General features: G+C 40.9%; 1 protein-coding gene across 1 annotated transcript; it reads right to left on the reverse strand.

Annotated features, from left to right (window-relative positions):
- Positions 1–580: 580 nt before the first annotated feature.
- On the reverse strand, positions 581–15429 carry nom1 (nucleolar protein with MIF4G domain 1; the record flags this gene model as incomplete). Its single annotated transcript, XM_034201221.1, is given in 8 exon segments — positions 581–1352; positions 3211–3320; positions 5162–5293; positions 11830–11962; positions 12516–12637; positions 13941–14099; positions 14798–14908; positions 15106–15429. Coding segments are annotated over 8 exon segments (1269 nt in total), but the record flags the coding sequence as incomplete, so codon positions are not given.
- Between the last annotated feature and the right edge of the window lie 4437 nt (positions 15430–19866).

Raw genomic sequence — 19866 nt, forward strand, 5'->3', positions numbered from 1 at the left:
TTAGTCTCTGGTTTTAAACCCAGTAGTCTCCACAATTTCTTGATAAAACCCTCGGAGAAAAAGTGGATGTTTTCTACAAATCCTCCAACTTTTAACGGACTAATTCTCAAGATTTCACGAACAGTCTCCTTAATGTCTCACTAAATTCCCTAGGAGAAAAGTGGTTATTCTTTACAAAATATAAAATATATTCTGCATCATTTCTCAATAAAATTCAATGCAAAAAGTGGATAACTTCCCAAAAACCTTGCGTTACATGCGGTTCATTTTTCTGGGACATTTCCTCTGGTTGACCTTGGTGTCCGATGCTTGACCTCCAGCCTCGGATTGATCCATACCGCACCGATGGAGCTAATTAATAGGAGCAAGTATCAAATGTAACAGAGCGGCTCTGCTATGCTGACCATGCCGGGAGATACTGATCAGCAGGCGGTTGTGTTAAAAGCGGAGGAAGTCTTCAGTAAAGTAGGTTTTATGTCGAGTAAGAGCGTAACTAGACTAATATGTACTCCAGCTGCCTCCGTGAGGGCGGGAGAAAAACGGTAATTAGTTCCTTTCTTTCCACAAAAATCATCAACGCTTTAGGGAATATGTTTGATATTTATTGAAGCTTTCACTCCATATATACAAGCACCATTATGGACAATGAGTTTGGGGTAAAACAGCTTTCAAATTGTCATAAACAGCCATTTATTGCAGGATAATAAATCTGAATCAAGAGGCAACATGTTCAAATCAAATGGGTGAGGACTGCTGCGTCTCTAAAGCCCACTTCTTAATGAATGGTTAGAATTATGTACAAGGAAACGACACACAAGTCCTTCGTGTGTGTGTGTGTGTGTGTGTGTGAGTGTAATGTACCATAGTTTTTATTTTGAGTATGAGTAACTAGACTCTAACTACAAGGAAATGACAAGTCCTTCTTCTGTTCCACAGTCGTGCTCCTGGAGTTTCTGGTGAGTGTGTGTGTGTGAGGATGTGTGTGAGTGTGTGTGTGTGTGAGTGTGTGTGTGTGAGTGTGTGTGTAATAGGTTTTGTTTTGAGTAAGAGTGTAACTAGACTAACTACTAGAAACGACACAAGTCCTTCTTCGGTTCCACAGTCGTGCTCCTGGAGTTTCTGGAGTTTCGTGTGTGTGTGTGTGTGTGTGTGTGTGTGTGTGTGTGTGTGTGTGTTACAGTTTGAGCTTGACCTCCTTGGCCTCCATGGCCCTGGATGCGACCTTGGCTCTCTCCGTCAGCTCCTCTGCTTGCTCAGCTGCTCCTTGGTTCCTGATGCTCTTCAGCAGGAAGTGGCTGATAAAAAGCTTCAAGCCCTCCCGCAGCATTCCTAGTTTGGGAATTCCTGAGATCCTGGAGGACGGAGACAATGGGACACATTGAAGTCAGATGTTCTCAGGGTGGGAAGCAGTGGTTTTAACACCCGGGGGTTAATGGAGGTCAACAGGTAAGTCGTGCTGCATGAATAGACAATTAGGGTCTCTCCAAGATCTCGTCCAGAGGATGACTCTCTGGTAGTCCTGTTCATGTAGCGCCGATATCAAGCTAAACCTGTCCAATACTTTATAACAACCACCTGCACAAATATACGCCAGGCATTGCTCGGTCTCAGCTAGCTTTGTTTATCGTTAATTACCAAATGTTAGCATACTTAAATGCTATAATTGGATGATGGACGTTGTGTACATTGTAATTGTTTAACATCATTATATTAGCTGTAGCTAAGCACTGTATCATTTGCTGCATTGAAGCTTCTAAGCATGCTCAAAAGCTAAATGAAGAAACTGAACTTAGTCAATCAATCAATCAATCAATGTTTATTTATAGCCCAATATCACAAATGTTACATTTGTCTCAGTGACTTCACAGTTTGTACAGAATATCAGTATGACACCCTCTGTCCTTAGACCCTCTGTCCTCAGACCCTCTGTCCTCAGACCCTCTGTCCTCAGACCCTCTGTCCTTAGACCCTCTGTCCTCAGACCCTCTGTCCTCAGACCCTCTGTCCTCAGACCTTCCGTCCTCAGACCCTCTGTTCTTAGACCCTCTGTCCTCAGACCCTCCGTCCTCAGACCTTCCGTCCTCAGACCCTCTGTTCTTAGACCCTCTGTCCTCAGACCCTCCGTCCTCAGACCCTCCGTCCTCAGACCCTCCGTTCTCAGACCCTCTGTTCTCAGACCCTCTGTCCTCAGACCCTCTGTCCTCAGACCCTCTGTCATTAGACCCTCTGTCCTTAGACCCTCTGTCCTTAGACCCTCTGTTCTTAGACCCTCTGTCCTCAGACCCTCTGTCCTCAGACCCTCTGTCCTCAGACCCTCTGTCCTTAGACCCTCTGTCCTTAGACCCTCTGTCCTTAGACCCTCTATCCTTAGACCCTCTGTCCTCAGACCCTCTGTCCTCAGACCCTCTGTCCTCAGACCCTCTGTCCTCAGACCCTCTGTCCTTAGACCCTCTATCCTTAGACCCTCTGTCCTCAGACCCTCTGTCCTTAGACCCTCTGTCCTTAGACCCTCACATCGTACAAGGAAACACTTCCAGAGAAAACCCACAGTTTAAAGGGAACATGGGAGAAACCTCAGGGAGAGCAACAGAGGAGGGATCCCTCTCCCAGGACGGACAGACGTGCAATAGATGCCGTGTGTAAATCGAAACTGAGTTTAGTCCAAATACCATCATGTTAGCTTAGTCTTTACCCTCGAGGTGTTAGCCAGTAGGAGTGTTCTTTTTCAGTGCAACTTCTTTAGCAATGACTTTCATGCTTTCATCTCAAAACCTACAAGAAGTGAAGCTTTCTTTACCGCTAAACCGGTAAATATTGAACGTTGTAAACATCACACTTGTTTGACCTCATCATGTTTGCTTAGTCTTTGCAAACATGTCAGCATGCTCAAATCTCAACTAGCATTGCCCAAGAGGTGCTAGCAAGGTCCAAAGACACGTCTCCTTTTTCAGTGCCACTTATTTAGCATTTTCTTACATCTCCTAACCTACGAGAAGCAAGTGCATGCGTCTTATTCCGGCTTAAGCATGCTCTAAAGCTGGAATAAGATGTTGAACATGGTAATTATTCAAACGGCATCATATTAGCAGTTTGTTGCATTCATCTCAAATCCATGCTGCAACTGAGCTACCGACTCAAAGCTGTATTCATCAGTGTCTTGAACTCACATGCTTGAATCTTAATAACTAAGTGCTGCACGCTGAAACTCACCTTCCAAATACGCTGACTAGCTCCTCAGGCTCCATTTCTTTCAGCAGTTTGGTGAGCAGCTGACGCAGGAATCGCACCGTGGCTTTATCCAGCTCCCCAAACTCTATCACCTGCACACAAACACACCGGTTCTTTATTGATTTAGCATAATATCAGACGGTACACAAACATCCACAAGACATAACAGAATGAAGAACATTTCCAGCTTGATGACCCTCTCCAGATCTGCATGTTCCAGATAGTTAAGGAAAGGGCCCATACTTTTTTTTAATAGTTCTTGTTTTCCTTTAAAGCTCACCTATCATGCCGTTTGTAGGCAATAGCATAGATCTCAGATATATAAAAATCATGTCTATGTAGTGTTTTGCTCAAAATACCAAACAGATCACCCATTAGCCATGCCTCATATCCCTCTACTTCACTTCCTGTTTCTAAAGTGCTGATTTTAAATATAAAGCTTTAACAAAAAAAAGGTTTTGATAAAAAAGAGGGGCGGAGCTTAAGCGGGAGATTCTGCCGGAAGATGCTGCCGTGATGAAACGCCATATCATGGGTTATCAAGGATCTGAAACAGTCTGGAGCTCAAAAGCTTTCTCTCTTGCCGGTTATACTACAAGGTGAGTTCCTCTCTACTTCCTGCTTCTTCACACACATGCTCTCCAGCACAGGTTAGCTCTGAGTGTTAGCGATGCTAATGTAAACACCGACCATATTACGTCCAGAACAGTCGGGCATTGTTTCTGATAGCAGCTTTCTGATTGGCCCGTGGGTCCACATTTCAGATATTACGTCATATCGGACGCAAATCTGGATCAGCTCCGTTGTTCCCCGTTTTTAGAGATTTGGGTACGGAGGAAAAGAGAGAGGGTTTTATTTCCTGATGCTGCGTGAGTTCCCTGACACACCGGGGACACATGGTGATGGAGAGAAGACATCACAAAGTGCATTTTGCATGATAGGTCCCCTTTAAACTGTGACCTTAAAAAAACTCACCTCTTCAATCTGGCTTTTAATGTGTGATTGTTGTATTGCTTGATTTTAAAATGTGACTATTTATTTGTTGTTCTTTTCTTCATCTCTGTAAAGCAACTTTGAGCACCTGTAAAAGTGCTTACAAAATAAATCTATTATTATTATTAATGAGACACATGCAGACGTACTTTTAGCCATTTACCAACACTTGGACTGTTAACTCAGGGTCTATAAAATAAATAAATAATACAAGTGATAAAGTAATTACTGAAACAAGATATCACAGTAAGAAGTTGTGCATTTGTATGAACATGTTAAATATATTTACACAGGGTATCTGCAGGAATCCTGAAGTCAAATGTAATACATTTTAAGACCTCATCTCCACTTTGAGTTTTAACCGGTTACCCTTGGCGACACACTTTACCTCACATTGACTATATACAGTATTGATTGTCCTTCCTCCTTATCTTCCAACCATTTGGACGCAGACTTGCATTTCCCCATAACGATGTTGTTTAACAACCGGCGTAAACGGAGCTTCGCGCGCTATCAAGCAGTGAGCGTGCGATGTCCTGTTCAGATGACGTCAAACCCAACGGGATGCCATCAATAAACTACAGAATCACACTACACACCTACGCCATGATTACATTCAGGCAGACTGTAGAATACAACCTCTTTGGACCATTCATATACTTATTGAAAACAAGCTACAAAATGGAATACCTTGGAAAATGCCGTTTAATATTTTTTAATAGCCTTAATTTTCGCTAAATTGATTTATCAACTTTTAAGACCCCGCGGACCCCCTGTAACATTTCTCCATTAAAAAGTGCTATCATGCGTGTTCTGTTCTCTCTTCCGTATGTTGTGTTCTTTTGGGTAACACCCTAACAAACATCTCGAAACACACAGGTTTAGTTCATTTACACACGCACAACAAATATATAAAATGTACACAGGACTTGTCCCTTACTTTGAGAATGGAGAGCGAGAGGCACTTCTTCTGCAGGAAGTGAGAGACCAGCTGCACCAGGTTGGAGAAAGTGCTGCTGGGAAGACTGGACAGATCTCTGAACTTATCCCACAGGCTGAACTGGAACGTCATCTAGGAGAGTAAAGGGAATACAGTTGAGAGATGGATAGATGTTAGACATATAGGACAGTATATCAAAGAACGCTTTCAACACAAAGCTATTCAAAGTGCTTTCAACACATGAAAGACATTAAGAAATAGTGCAGCAGAAACATTATACAATGGCATTGAAAAACACTCAAAGATAATAAAAACATGAATAACAAAAAGGAACATGAATAAAAGTTACAGTGGAACGTCATCTTGGAGAATGAGATACTATAAGAACTACTTTATTGATCACAATTTGGGAAATGTTTGCGTCGCAGCAGCATAAAAAGACAAGGCATTTTACATTAGAGAAATTAAAAGACTAGAAATAAATAATCATGCAAGCATGGTGTGGGGTCGGCACCGCGGAACTCAGCCTGGACACTAGGGGTGTGCGATTATGGCAAAAATCATAATCACGATTATTTTGTCAATAATTGATATCACGATTATTTTGACGATTATTCATTGACCATTTATTGAACTTTAAAACAAATAATATTTTACCAATAAACAAGATCAACAAATGTGTTGGAGCGCACTTCCAAAACCATACTAAACATATATTAATATGATAAATAAAAATAAATTAGACCAAAATAAATTAAATCCAACATGTTGCAGTGCACTGTCACAACCTACTGAACACTCCTTAACATATAGCCAACATGTTGGTAAAACATATTCAACATATTCCACTCAGTTAAACGTTGAAGGCTGGCCCACCGTCATGATCCAGAAGTAACAGGAAATAAATGTTGAACAACAATTTAAGACCAAATAAAAATGTTTAGGCCACCATGGCAAATGCTGGTAGGGCTGCTCGTGTCATCTCTTAAAGATTGTTCGCAAGAAACACCAGGCTGTTTACATGGTCTGGTTTCAGAGATGAGCGCAGGCAGGGGACGATATTGCCACCTGTACTGAAGACCCTCAGCCACGCCCCGACACATGGGGTGACGCCGGCCAATCACAAAGCTTTGATGCGTTCAAGTGCATTATTCTGGCACAGGAAGATTATGTTACAGGACATTAACGATAAAACAGAATATTGTTGTTCTATTTTTAGACACATCTCGCGATCGACTAATGGGCACCCCTGGGCTAGACCATAGGTCTGTTGTGGTAGGCAAAGTAGTCAGCTGAAGCCACATCTCTCTCAACTTCCCCACGGCATTTGTCATATAGTCGCAGGCAGCGCAGACCTGCTGAAATAATACCGAGACGGCATCGCGTAACGCTTGCTCCAACGTGTTGACAAGTTGCTTAAAGCCCTGGTTGCTAACAGTGCTAACTGGACACATATCTTTAGCGATGTGAAATGTAATGGCAAAGTACTTGCAAATAGTGGAAATAGTTTTACCCTTCTTTTTAACGAGTTGCTGCTCTTGTTCTGACATCTTCGCTCGCGCTGAACACTCACAACACATGTCACTCCCACGTGGCCGAGTGGGCTTTTAGGGAGGGGCGAAAGCGCACCCAGCAAATAACGTATTTTGTCAATTATGCTGTTTTCATAATCGTCGCAAGCCATAATCGTAATCACGATTAAAATACGATTAATTGCACAGCCCTACTGGACACACACACAAACTCCCAGCCAGACTGCGGGTGTGTGTGTGTGTTCGGGCTGGGTTTCGCTTTGTCTCGCAGACGGCCACTGGGATCACAGGGGGGGGAGGGGCAGGAGCTCCAACAAGCCGTGTGGGACAGAGAGTGAATACACAGACTTTACAGAGATGCTGTGAGAAACCAATGAGAGTTTGGAACATTGAACAATGTGAATATATTCTAGTAGACCCTCAACAATGCAAATGGCCACGACATGGGACCTTTAAGGACTTTCATTTTTGTAAAGCACTTTGAATTGTCTTGTGTTGAAAAGTGCTATTTAAATAAACTTGCCTTTATCTGTTTTATTTGTTCCATGTCATATATATATATATATATATATATATATCAGTGTTGGAGGAGCCTGGGACTTCATACCAAAAACTACACTGTAGCTGCTGAGCAAATGACCATACAGCCTTGAAGCTTGAAACATAGTGACACAACCCTCTCCTCCAGACCCAGCTTACATGTGAAAAAAAAACCGTTCCCAGCAGCTCTTTGATGAAGACAATGCTCATCCGTCTCTGATATGAACCTGGTTTACTAAAGCAAAGTAGGAAAGGTTTTCTCTTCCTCCCTCCATTGTTTGAAGTCTCAGTTAGAGTCAAATAATAAGGGTGTGAAGAGGAGGTGAAGTGAAGGAGCACAGAGGGTCACACACAGTTTAACAGAGTGGGTGGTCACCAGAGGTGGGAAGTACAAATACTTTGTTGCTGTACTTAAGTACATGTTTCTGGTATCAGTACTTTACTCCACTACTTATTTTTCTGATGACTTTTACTCTTACATGTTGAACACAAATACCTGTACTTTCTACTTCTTACATGTTTGAACTCAAATACCTGTACTTTCTACTTCTTACATGTTGAACACAAATACCTGTACTTTCTACTTCTTACATGTTGAACTCAAATACCTGTACTTTCTACTTCTTACATGTTGAACTCAAATACCTGTACTTTCTACTTCTAACATGTTGAACCCAAATACCTGTACTTTCTACTTCTTACATGTTGAACTCAAATACCTGTACTTTCTACTTCTTACATGTTGAACTCAAATACCTGTACTTTCTACTTCTTACATGTTGAACACAAATACCTGTACTTTCTACTTCTTACATGTTGAACTCAAATACCTGTACTTTCTACTTCTTACATGTTGAACTCAAATACCTGTACTTTCTACTTCTTACATGTTGAACTCAAATACCTGTACTTTCTACTTCTCACATGTTGAACTCAAATACTTGTACTTTCTACTTCTTACATGTTGAACTCAAATACCTGTACTTTCTACTTCTTACATGTTGAACACAAATACCTGTACTTTCTACTTCTTACATGTTGAACACAAATACCTGTACTTTCTACTTCTTACATGTTGAACACAAATACCTGTACTTTCTACTTCTCACATGTTGAACTCAAATACTTGTACTTTCTACTTCTTACATGTTGAACTCAATACCTGTACTTTCTACTTCTTACATGTTGAACACAAATACCTGTACTTTCTACTTCTTACATGTTGAACTCAAATACCTGTACTTTCTACTTCTCACATGTTGAACTCAAATACTTGTACTTTCTACTTCTTACATGTTGAACTCAAATACCTGTACTTTCTACTTCTTACATGTTGAACTCAAATACCTGTACTTTCTACTTCTCACATGTTGAACTCTAATACCTGTACTTTCTACTTCTCACATGTTGAACTCAAATACCTGTACTTTCTACTTCTTACATGTTGAACACAAATACCTGTACTTTCTACTTCTCACATGTTGAACTCAAATACCTGTACTTTCTACTTCTCACATGTTGAACACAAATACCTGTACTTTCTACTTCTTACATGTTGAACACAAATACCTGTACTTTCTACTTCTCACATGTTGAACTCAAATACCTGTACTTTCTACTTCTCACATGTTGAACTCAAATACCTGTACTTTCTACTTCTTACATGTTGAACTCAAATACCTGTACTTTCTACTTCTTACATGTTGAACTCAAATACCTGTACTTTCTACTTCTTACATGTTGAACACAAATACCTGTACTTTCTACTTCTTACATGTTGAACTCAAATACCTGTACTTTCTACTTCTCACATGTTGAACTCAAATACCTGTACTTTCTACTTCTTACATGTTGAACTCAAATACCTGTACTTTCTACTTCTCACATGTTGAACACAAATACCTGTACTTTTCTACTTCTCACATGTTTGAACACAAATACCTGTACTTTCTACTTCTCACATGTTGAACTCAAATTACCTGTACTTTCTACTTCTTACATGTTGAACTCAAATACCTGTACTTTCTACTTCTCACATGTTGAACACAAATACCTGTACTTTCTACTAATCTTACATGTTGAACTCAAATACCTGTACTTTCTACTTCTCACATGTTGAACTCAAAATACCGGATCTTTCTACTTCTTACATGTTGAACCCAAATACCTGTACTTTCTACTTCTACATGTTGAACCCAAATACCTGTACTTTCTACTTCTCACATGTTGAACTCAAATACCTGTACTTTCTACTTCTTACATGTTGAAACTCAAATACCTGTACTTTCTACTTCTTACATGTTGAACAACAAATACCTGTACTTTCTACTTCTTACATGTTGAACTCAAATACCTGTACTTTCTACTTCTTACATGTTGAACTCAAATACCTGTACTTTCTACTTCTTACATGTTGAACTCAAATACCTGTACTTTCTACTTCTTACATGTTGAACTCAAATACCTGTACTTTCTACTTCTCTACATGTTGAACCCAAATACCTGTACTTTCTACTTCTTACATGTTGAACTCAAATACCTGTACTTTCTACTTCTTACATGTTGAACTCAAATACCTGTACTTTCTACTTCTTACATGTTGAACTCAAATACCTGTACTTCTACTTCTTACATGTTGAACATCAAATACCTGTACTTTCTACTTCTTACATGTTGAACATCAAATACCTGTACTTTCTACTTCTTACATGTTGAACTCCAATACCTGTACTTTCTTCTTCTCACATGTTGAACTCAAATCCCTGTACTTTCTACTTCTTACATGTTGAACTCAAATACCTGTACTTTCTACTTCTCACATGTTGAACTCAAATACCTGTACTTTCTACTTCTTACATGTTGAACACAAATACCTGTACTTTCTACTTCTTACATGTTGAACTCAAATACCTGTACTTTCTACTTCTTACATGTTGAACCCAAATACCTGTACTTTCTACTTCTCACATGTTGAACTCAAATACCTGTACTTTCTACTTCTTCACCTGTTGAACTCAAATACCTGTACTTTCTACTTCTCACATGTTGAACTCAAATACCTGTACTTTCTACTTCTCACATGTTGAACACAAATACCTGTACATGTGAAATACTGTACTTTACTCTCACATGTTGAACTCAAATACCTGTACTTTCTACTTCTTACATGTTGAAACTACAAATACCTGTACTTTCTACTTCTCACATGTTGAACACAAATACCTGTACTTTCTACTTCTTACATGTTGAACTACAATACCTGTACTTTCTACTTCTTACATGTTGAACACAAATACCTGTACTTTCTACTTCTTACATGTTGAACACAAATACCTGTACTTTCTACTTCTCACATGTTGAACTCAAATACTGTACTTTCTACTTCTTACATGTTGAACTCAAATACCTGTACTTTCTACTTCTACATGTTGAACTCAAATACCTGTACTTTCTACTTCTCACATGTTGAACTCAAATACCTGTACTTTCTACTTCTTACATGTTGAACTCAAATACCTGTACTTTCTACTTCTTACAGGTTGAACTATAAATACCTGTACTTCTACTTCTCACATGTTGAACTCAAATACCTGTACTTTCTACTTCTTACATGTTGAACTCAAATACCTGTACTTTTCTACGTCTTACATGTTAAACTCAAATACCTGTACTTTCTACTTCTTACATGTTGACACAAATACCTGTACTTTTCTACTTCTTACATGTTAAACTCAAATACCTGTACTTTCTACTTCTTACATGTTGAACTCAAATACCTGTACTTTCTACTTCTTACATGTTGAACTCAAATACCTGTACTTTCTATTCTCACATGTTGACACTCAAATACCTGTACTTTCTACTTCTTACATGTTGAACTCAAATACCTGTACTTTCTACTTCTCACATGTTGAACTCAAATACCTGTACTTTCTACTTCTTACATGTTGAACCCAAATACCTGTACTTTCTACTTCTCACATGTTGAACACAAATACTTGTACTTTCTACTTCTCTCATTTTCCAAACAGCTGGTTCCTTTAGTCTGAATGTGTGTTTGGTGCGTGATCATTATTCTTTAGAGTCATTGCGTGCCTATTGATTGGAACACGATCCGTGTATCCATCATTTCCTGGTCTTCTCTAAAGAAGAGGGACCAATGGAAACGTTGTCATGTTGCCGTTGTTCAGCATGGAAACATTCATTAGCTAACAATGACATTATTGTTCTATTAATATAAAGGGAGGTCAGGTACTCTTTAAAGCAGCTGCTAGTTATGGGTACTTTTTACTGAAGTACATTTCAAAGCCTCTTTACTTTCACTTGAGGAAAGAAGTTTAGTCAGTACTTCTACTTTCACCAGAGTATTTTTAAAACACGAGTATCTGTACTTCTACTTGAGTACAGGATGAGTGTACTTTAACATCTCTGGTGGACACATCTATCTATCTAATCTGAGTGCAGTTTATTTGAGGATGTTGTGGTTTGATACGGTTCTGGAGAGTTTAAACACTGCCTGTTTATCTGTGTTTGTGAAAGGTATGTTTGTTATCTTCCTCAGAGGTAATTATCTGGGTTTTAGCATCTCTTAAATACCTGGAATCGTCGGTCGTGAGAACAGAATTTCTCTCCCAGCACGGCGTAATAACCGTTGAATGTTTTCTCCTGCAGACAGCAGTCCATCAGCACGTTAACGATCTCTCTCTCCTGCTTGTCCTTCAGACCCATCCTAACACACAGCAGACAGACAGGCTTTAAAACAAGCATCTCATATGTAGTGTTCATTTCGTCAACGAAAACTATGACGAAAAATGTTCGTCAACGACCTTTTTTACACGACTAAGACGAGACGATGACGAGCTAAAAATAGATTTTTGATTATAAAAACTATGATGAGACGAGACTAAGGTGTTAATGCTGGACTATCGGACATTCAAAATGCAGGATATTTTCCCCCAATTGTCCGTCAAAATGCATCCCTGTTATTGGTTGAATTAGCTGGGATTCTGCACACGTCACTACACAAGTACAGACACTTGATACTGTCACCTTGATTCCAATTTCAGATACCTGTATTTGCCTAAATCAATTAGTTTAAAGAGTGAAAACATTTGGACTAAAATGTAATGATTTTTCATCGACTAAAACGTTTTGAGTTGGATAAAAAGGACTAAAACTAATAACCATTTCCATCTAAAGACTAAATCTGAAATAGCTGCCGAAATGAACCCTGGTAGGAGTATATATATCTCCAGTTCAAACACAGTGAAGTGATGGCAGACCTGATCAGTTTCTCAAAAGCATCCATGAAGTCCTCGCTGGTCATCACCACACAGAAGATGTTCCTCCTGACTTCAGTGTTCATCCTCTGTTTCCTCGCCAGGTCCAAGACTTTAGCGCTGAACTGAAACAGGAACAAAGACACTTAAAAAAGGTCAATCAAATGCAATGCAAGGCTTTATTGTCCTGTGCACAGTAGCTAGTGTAGTTATGGCAATGAAAAACGTCTCCAATAAAGCAACATGAGTATATATAGGACCTAAAACTAATTAACCAAATAAACCGTATCTTTTACATACAATAATAATAATATATGCAAAAATGTACTTCTTATCTTATAATTATGTGTCCCTGTGTGTAAAGAGACTCATAATGTGACAGAATAATCAACCCTCTCATCAAGACTCTCTTAAAGGTCCCATGTCATGCTTTTCTGGTTCTGACCCGTCCACTTGTGTCATGAAGCTTTTTCTGCATGTCAACGTTCTGCAGAGTCACAAAGCCTCAAAGTAAACCCTGCAGCGAGTAAAACTCTAACACAGAGAAGGCCGTTACGTCCGCGGAGCCGTTACGTTTGGACCAATCCGCGGACACACACACACACACACACACACACACACACACACACACACACACACACACACACACACACACACACACACACACACACACACACACACACACACACACACACACACACACACACACACACACACACACCACACACACACACACACACACACACACACACACACACACACACACACACACACACACACACACACACACACACACACACACACACACACACACACACACACACACACACACACACACACACACACACCAACACACCACACACACACACACACACACCACACAACAAACCACACACACACACACCAACACGGCGGACGTTTGCGAGGCTTGCTGCTGCGAGGAGCGGGACACTGTGAGCTGGCTCACTGGTGTGGGGTCGGCGAGACACCGCGGAACTCAGCCTGGGCACACACACAAACTCCCAGCCAGGCTGCGGGTGTGTGTTTGTGTTCGGGCTGGCTTTCGCTGTCTCGCAGACGGCCTGGGCTCACAGGGAGGGGGGGGGGGGGGGGGCAGGAGCTCCAACAAGCCGTTTAGGACAGAGAGTGAATACACAGACTATACAGAGATGCTGTGAGAAACCAATGTGAGTTTGGAACATTGAACAATGTGAATCTATTCTAGTCGACCTGAACTATGGAAATATGATCAGTAGAAATGGCCGTGACACGGGACCTTTAAAAAAAACTGGTGTGAAAAACTGCAAGTCAAGATTTAGTGGAAATGTCACGTAAAGTTTTCTCTGTGGGTTTTTTGGATTAGCGTTTAATTAGCAACGTTCTCCTTTAATTGGTCTTGTTTGGATGTGTGTCGTGTGCTTCCTGTACCTTTCCTTCAGTCTCTTTGGAGGCGTTTTGCTCTCCGATCATCGGCGCTCCGCTCCACGAGGACCCGACGATCCACCATCGCCCGATCTGATCTGCTGCCAGGAGATTATCCAGAGAGACCCTCAGCTTCATGTCACTGCCTCCTGCTCGGCGCTGCACCTGGAGGAACAAGAACAAACCAAGATATTTAGGATCAGAGATGGTTTGATTTCCTCCAATATGTCGGGCCTAGAACATCCGACATATTTCTGACAGTTCTTCCTAGGCCAAGGAATGATGGCTAAGCTCTATAGGGATGACTATGTATTATTTTGTTCATTTCTTGTTTTCTGGGCATGTATGTATGTTTATATATTTATTTTATTTGTTGTGACTTTGTTTCATCATTTTTGTGACTCCTATATATATATATATATTTTTTTTTTAAAATGTAACAGGAATCTGATTTGAGGTCGAGGGAAAATGTTAGACTTCGGTGTGTAAAAGTGGTGCTCTGGCTCCCCCTGGTGGTCAGAAGCTAGTATGACAACAACATTGAAAGAACACAAAAGCCATGTTTAGTATCATATACGCTGCAGGAGAAGTACTCACATCTACTCCTGCTACTGATATCTTAACCTATAATTATATTTCAATGTTTATTCATAAGTGGTTTATATTTTGTATGAGCTAATAATCTGTATATGCAAAGTAAATGGGATGTCTGATTAAATGAAGGGGAGTAGAAAGTACAATATCGGCCGAGTAGAAGCGCAAAGTAGCAGGAAATGCGAGGAGTTTTTACTAATGTAGTGAAATGAGGATATGTTACATTTAGATATAGTGATGTTGTAATTATTAAATACTAAATGACCCACCAGAGTCCTCTGCAGCTTCCTCAGTTTCTCCATGGGTTCAGGATCGTATCCGGGGATTTTCCTCATGTCGTTGTTCTTCAGAGCGAGCATGGTCTCCAGCATGAAGCGCACCTATAGGGCAAAAATCAATACATGCATATCAACTTATGAGATAAGCTAGATTGTCTTCTCTAGTAAGTGGCTTGCTAAAAAATCCTCATCACACAATGGAAAAACGCTTTAATTGACATACTCATCTCAGAACTGTCAATCATATCCCCCCAAACAGCAGCATAGGGCCTCTTTAAAGTACAAAGTGTTGTTGTTACCCTGGTCTGATCCTGGAACTTTGTCCCCACTTCTCCAGCTTTTCTCTGTCCCTCACAGATGAGCTCTTTGAGGGCCAGAGCGTCGTCTTTCCTCAGAGCGAAGCCGACGTTCCTCAGCACGAGAAGAACCAGCTCGATGTCCTTCTCCCTGAAGTCTCCCACCAGGTGTTTGAGGATATCGAAAACGAGCACCGAGTGAACCACCTGGAAGTTGTATAGGTGGCAGATGATGGAGATCAGGTTGTCGCACTCCTTGGTTTCCGAAGGGTTCTTGTACACTTCGTCAAACTGTCGAACAACCGTCTCCAGGAAGTGAGCTCCGACCTGGGGAATAATCAGAAGAATACAAAACATCAGGTATCAACTAAATGGAAGTTAAATAAAGGGGGAACAGACATCAGGTGTGTGAGCCTTATTTAAGTGTGATCTAAAGTAAAGAAATACAATTATTTCATGATTGTTGTTGACGGAGCAGTGGCTCTACTTAATCCCCAGATTCAAGCAATTGAGTTAGCGTTCAACTCATAACTCATCAAATTAGAAAACTACAAAATAAGTCAACACTTTTCAAACCTTTCCTTATATAATCTCAAACATGTGTGTTGTGACGAGTGCTCATTTTGTCAGCTATTTTTTTATTTAGTTTTAGTCATACTTAATCACATTCATCCTGTTTTTGTTTAGTCAAGATTTAGTCGACTAAAAGTCTGAGCATTTTAGTCTTATTTTAGTCAAAGAAAACTCATTATTTGAGTCTACTTTTTGTCAATGAAAACTGTTGAGTCTTTTTTAGTCATCAGAACAGAACATTTCAGTCAAACTAGCCAAAACCAATAATTTGTCATTTTAGTCAAACTTATTTCCCAATAAGATTATATCTTGTCCCTATTTGATGAATGACGGGTTGAATGATGAAGAAAGCAGCTTTGCAGAGAGTACCTGGTCAGGTTTGTGGTGTTTTTACCAGCTGTGGAACGGCCACATTGCTTCCCTTCTGACAGGGGGGGGGGGGGCATTTTCCTTTCTGTTAAATAAGGTTCGTTAGATCCGAGTCTTCCTGACAGTTCATATTGTGCCACTGCCCGGTGTTATTCAAATGTGCCGCCGCGCTGGGAGAAAAACTGACTATCAGATGTAACGTTATCTTTGATAATATTTCGTCTCCTCATTTTACGAAAGTAAAGAGAGATTTTGGCAAAGTTTTTATTTAGTAAACTACATTTTCGTCTCGTCACTTTTCGTCAACGATATTGCATGTTGATTTAGTTAGTTATTGTTTACTGCCGTCTGTGCCGTCTCGTCATCGTCTCGTTTTAGTCATGGAAAAAAAGGTCGTTGACGAACATATTTCGTCATAGTTTTAGTCGACGAAAGGAACACTAGTTGTGACCACCTCGACTGAATTCAATGTGACTAATTACCTGTTTTAGGGCTTTGAACATGATGAGGCAATCCTAGGTGTAAGATATCACTTTCTAATTGATTAAAGAGCATCATGTAACAGTGTAGGAATCAGATAATCCCATTGAGGCGTCTAATGAATAACCCAGGAGGACATGTCAGCTCTCAGGTCAGTGGTTAGTTACCAATCCTCTCACACAAGCTACTTGATACCTGAGGGATGTACTGCAGTCAACAGATCTGAGAGATATAGGAAAACAAACAATATGACGGCTTAAGAACTAGTTGCTGCAAATAACTGAGGAAAGCTTAAAGAAATGTGTAAATCCATTTAGTGTCTCTACTGTGACATGTCTCCATGCTTTAATGTTCATTCTGCCTGTGCTGCAGCAGCTCCTTTCACCCTCTGTCTGAAACCAGAGTTTCCAAAGTGCTGATTCTCTGTCTGTTACTTTAGATGAAAATAAGGAGCCCCTCCCCACGCCCCTCTGAGAGAGATTTAGTTACAAAGAACTCAATGGTGCTCTAGAGGAGATTCAGGTGATAAGAGGGGGGGGGGGGGTTACCTTGGTTGCTGATTGGCTAATGGTTACACAAGACAAAACAGAGAGGACACATGTTGATGTAGAAGAGACATGAAGAAGAGGAGACACATGTTGATGTAGAAGAGACATGAAGAAGAGGGGACACATGTTGATGTAGAGACATGAAGAAGAGGGGACACATGTTGATGGAGAAGAGACATGGAGAAGAGGGGACACATGTTGATGTAGAAGAGACATGAAGAAGAGGGGACACATGTTGATGTAGAAGAGACATGAAGAAGAGGGGACACATGTTGATGTAGAAGAGACATGGAGAAGAGAGGACACATGTTGATGTGGAAGAGACATGAAGAAGAGGGGACACATGTTGATTGGAAGAGACATGAAGAAGAGGGGACACATGTTGATGTGGAAGAGACATGACAGAAGAAGGGGACACATGTGATGTAGAGACATGAAGAAGAGGGGACACATGTTGATGGAGAAGAGACATGGAGAAGAGGGGACACATGTTGATGTAGAAGAGACATGAAGAAGAGGGGACACATGTTGATGTAGAGACATGAGACGAGGGGACACATGTTGATGTAGAAGAGACGTGAAGAAGAGGGGACACATGTTGATGTAGAAGAGACGTGAAGAAGAGGGGACACATGTTGATGTAGAAGAGACATGAAGAAGAGGGGACACATGTTGATGTAGAAGAGACATGAAGAAGAAGGGGACACATGTTGATGTAGAAGAGACATGAAGAAGAGGGGACACATGTTGATGTAGAAGAGACATGAAGAAGAGGGGACACATGTTGATGTAGAAGAGACATGAAGAAGAGGGGACACATGTTGATGTAGAAGAGACATGAAGAAGAGGGGACACATGTTGATGTAGAAGAGACATGAAGAAGAGGGGACACATGTTGATGTAGAGACATGAAGAAGAGGGGACACATGTTGATGGAGAAGAGACATGGAGAAGAGGGGACACATGTTGATGTAGAAGAGACACGAAGAAGAGGGGACACATGTTGATGAAGAAGAGACATGAAGAAGAGGGGACACATGTTGATGTAGAGACATGAAGAAGAGGGGACACATGTTGATGTAGAAGAGACATGAAGAAGAGGGGACATGTTGATGTAGAAGAGACATGAAGAAGAGGGGACACATGTTGATGTAGAAGAGACACGAAGAAGAGGGGACACATGTTGATGAAGAAGAGACATGAAGAAGAGGGGACACATGTTGATGTAGAGACATGAAGAAGAGGGGACACATGTTTGATGTAGAAGAGACATGAAGAAGAGGGGACACATGTAGAGAATGAAGAAGAGGGGACACATGTTGATAGAAGAGACATGAAGAAGAGGGGACACATGTTGATGTAGAAGAGAGACATGAAGAAGAGGGGACACAGTGTTGATGTAGAAGAGACATGAAGAAGAGGGGACACATGTTGATGTAGAAGAGACATGAAGAAGAGGGGACACATGTTGATGTAGAGAGACATGAAGAAGAGGGGACACATGTTGATGTAAGAAGAGACATGAAGAAGAGGGGACACAGTGTTGATGTAGAAGAGACATGAAGAAGAGGGGACACGTGTTGATGTAAGAAGAGACATGAAGAAGAGGGGACACATGTTGATGTAGAAGAGACATGAAGAAGAGGGGACACATGTTGATGTAGAAGAGACATGGAAGAAGAGGGGACACATGTTGATGTAGAGAGACATTGAAGAAGAGGGGACACATGTTGATGTAGAAGAGACATGAAGAGAGGGGGACACATGTTGATGTAGAAGAGACATGAAGAAGAGGGGACACATGTTGATGTAAGAAGAGACATGAAGAAGAGGGGACACATGTTGATGTAGAGACATGAAGAAGAGGGGACACATTTGATGTAGAGACATGAAGAAGAGGGGACACATGTTGATGTAGAAGAGACATGAAGAAGAGGGGACACATGTTGATGTAGAAGAGACATGAAGAAGAGGGGACACATGTTGATGTAGAAGAGACATTGCAGAAGAGGGGACACATGTTGATGAAGAAGAGACATGAAGAAGAGGGGACACATGTTTGATGTAGAGACATGAAGAAAGAGGGGACACATGTTGATGAGAGACATGAAGACGAGGGGGACACATGTTGATGTAGAAGAGACATGAAGAAGAGGGGACACATGTTGATGTAGAAGAGACATGAAGAAGAGGGGACACTGTTGATGTAGAACAGACAAGAAGAAGAGGGGACCATGTTTGTAGACATGAAGAAGAGGAGACACATGTGATTAGAGACATGAAGAGACGGGGGACACATGTTGATGTAGAAGAGACATGAGAGAAGGAGGGGGTACACATGTTGATGTAGAAGAACATGAAGAAGAAGGGGACACATGTTGATGTAGAAGAGACATGAAGAAGAGGGGACACATGTTGATGTAGGAGAGAAGAAGAGGGACACATGTTGATGTAGAAGAGACATGAAGAAGAGGGGACACATGTTGATGTAGAAGAGACATGAGAAGAGGGGACACATGTTGATGTAGAAGAGACATGAAGAAGAGGGGACACATGTTGATGTAGAAGAGACATGAAGAAGAGGGGACACATGTTTGATGTAGAAGAGACATGGAGAAGAGGGACACATGTTGATGTAGAAGAGACATGAAGAAGAGGGGACACATGTTTGATGTAGAAGAGACATGGAGAAGGGGACACATGTTGATGAAGAAGAGACATGAAGAAGAGGGGACACATGTTGATGTAAGAAGAGACATGAAGAAGAGGGGACACATGTTGATGTAGAAGAGAC

This window comes from Gymnodraco acuticeps, unplaced genomic scaffold, assembly GCF_902827175.1.
Source record: "Gymnodraco acuticeps unplaced genomic scaffold, fGymAcu1.1, whole genome shotgun sequence".
In the NCBI taxonomy this organism is placed as follows: Eukaryota; Metazoa; Chordata; class Actinopteri; order Perciformes; family Bathydraconidae; genus Gymnodraco; species Gymnodraco acuticeps.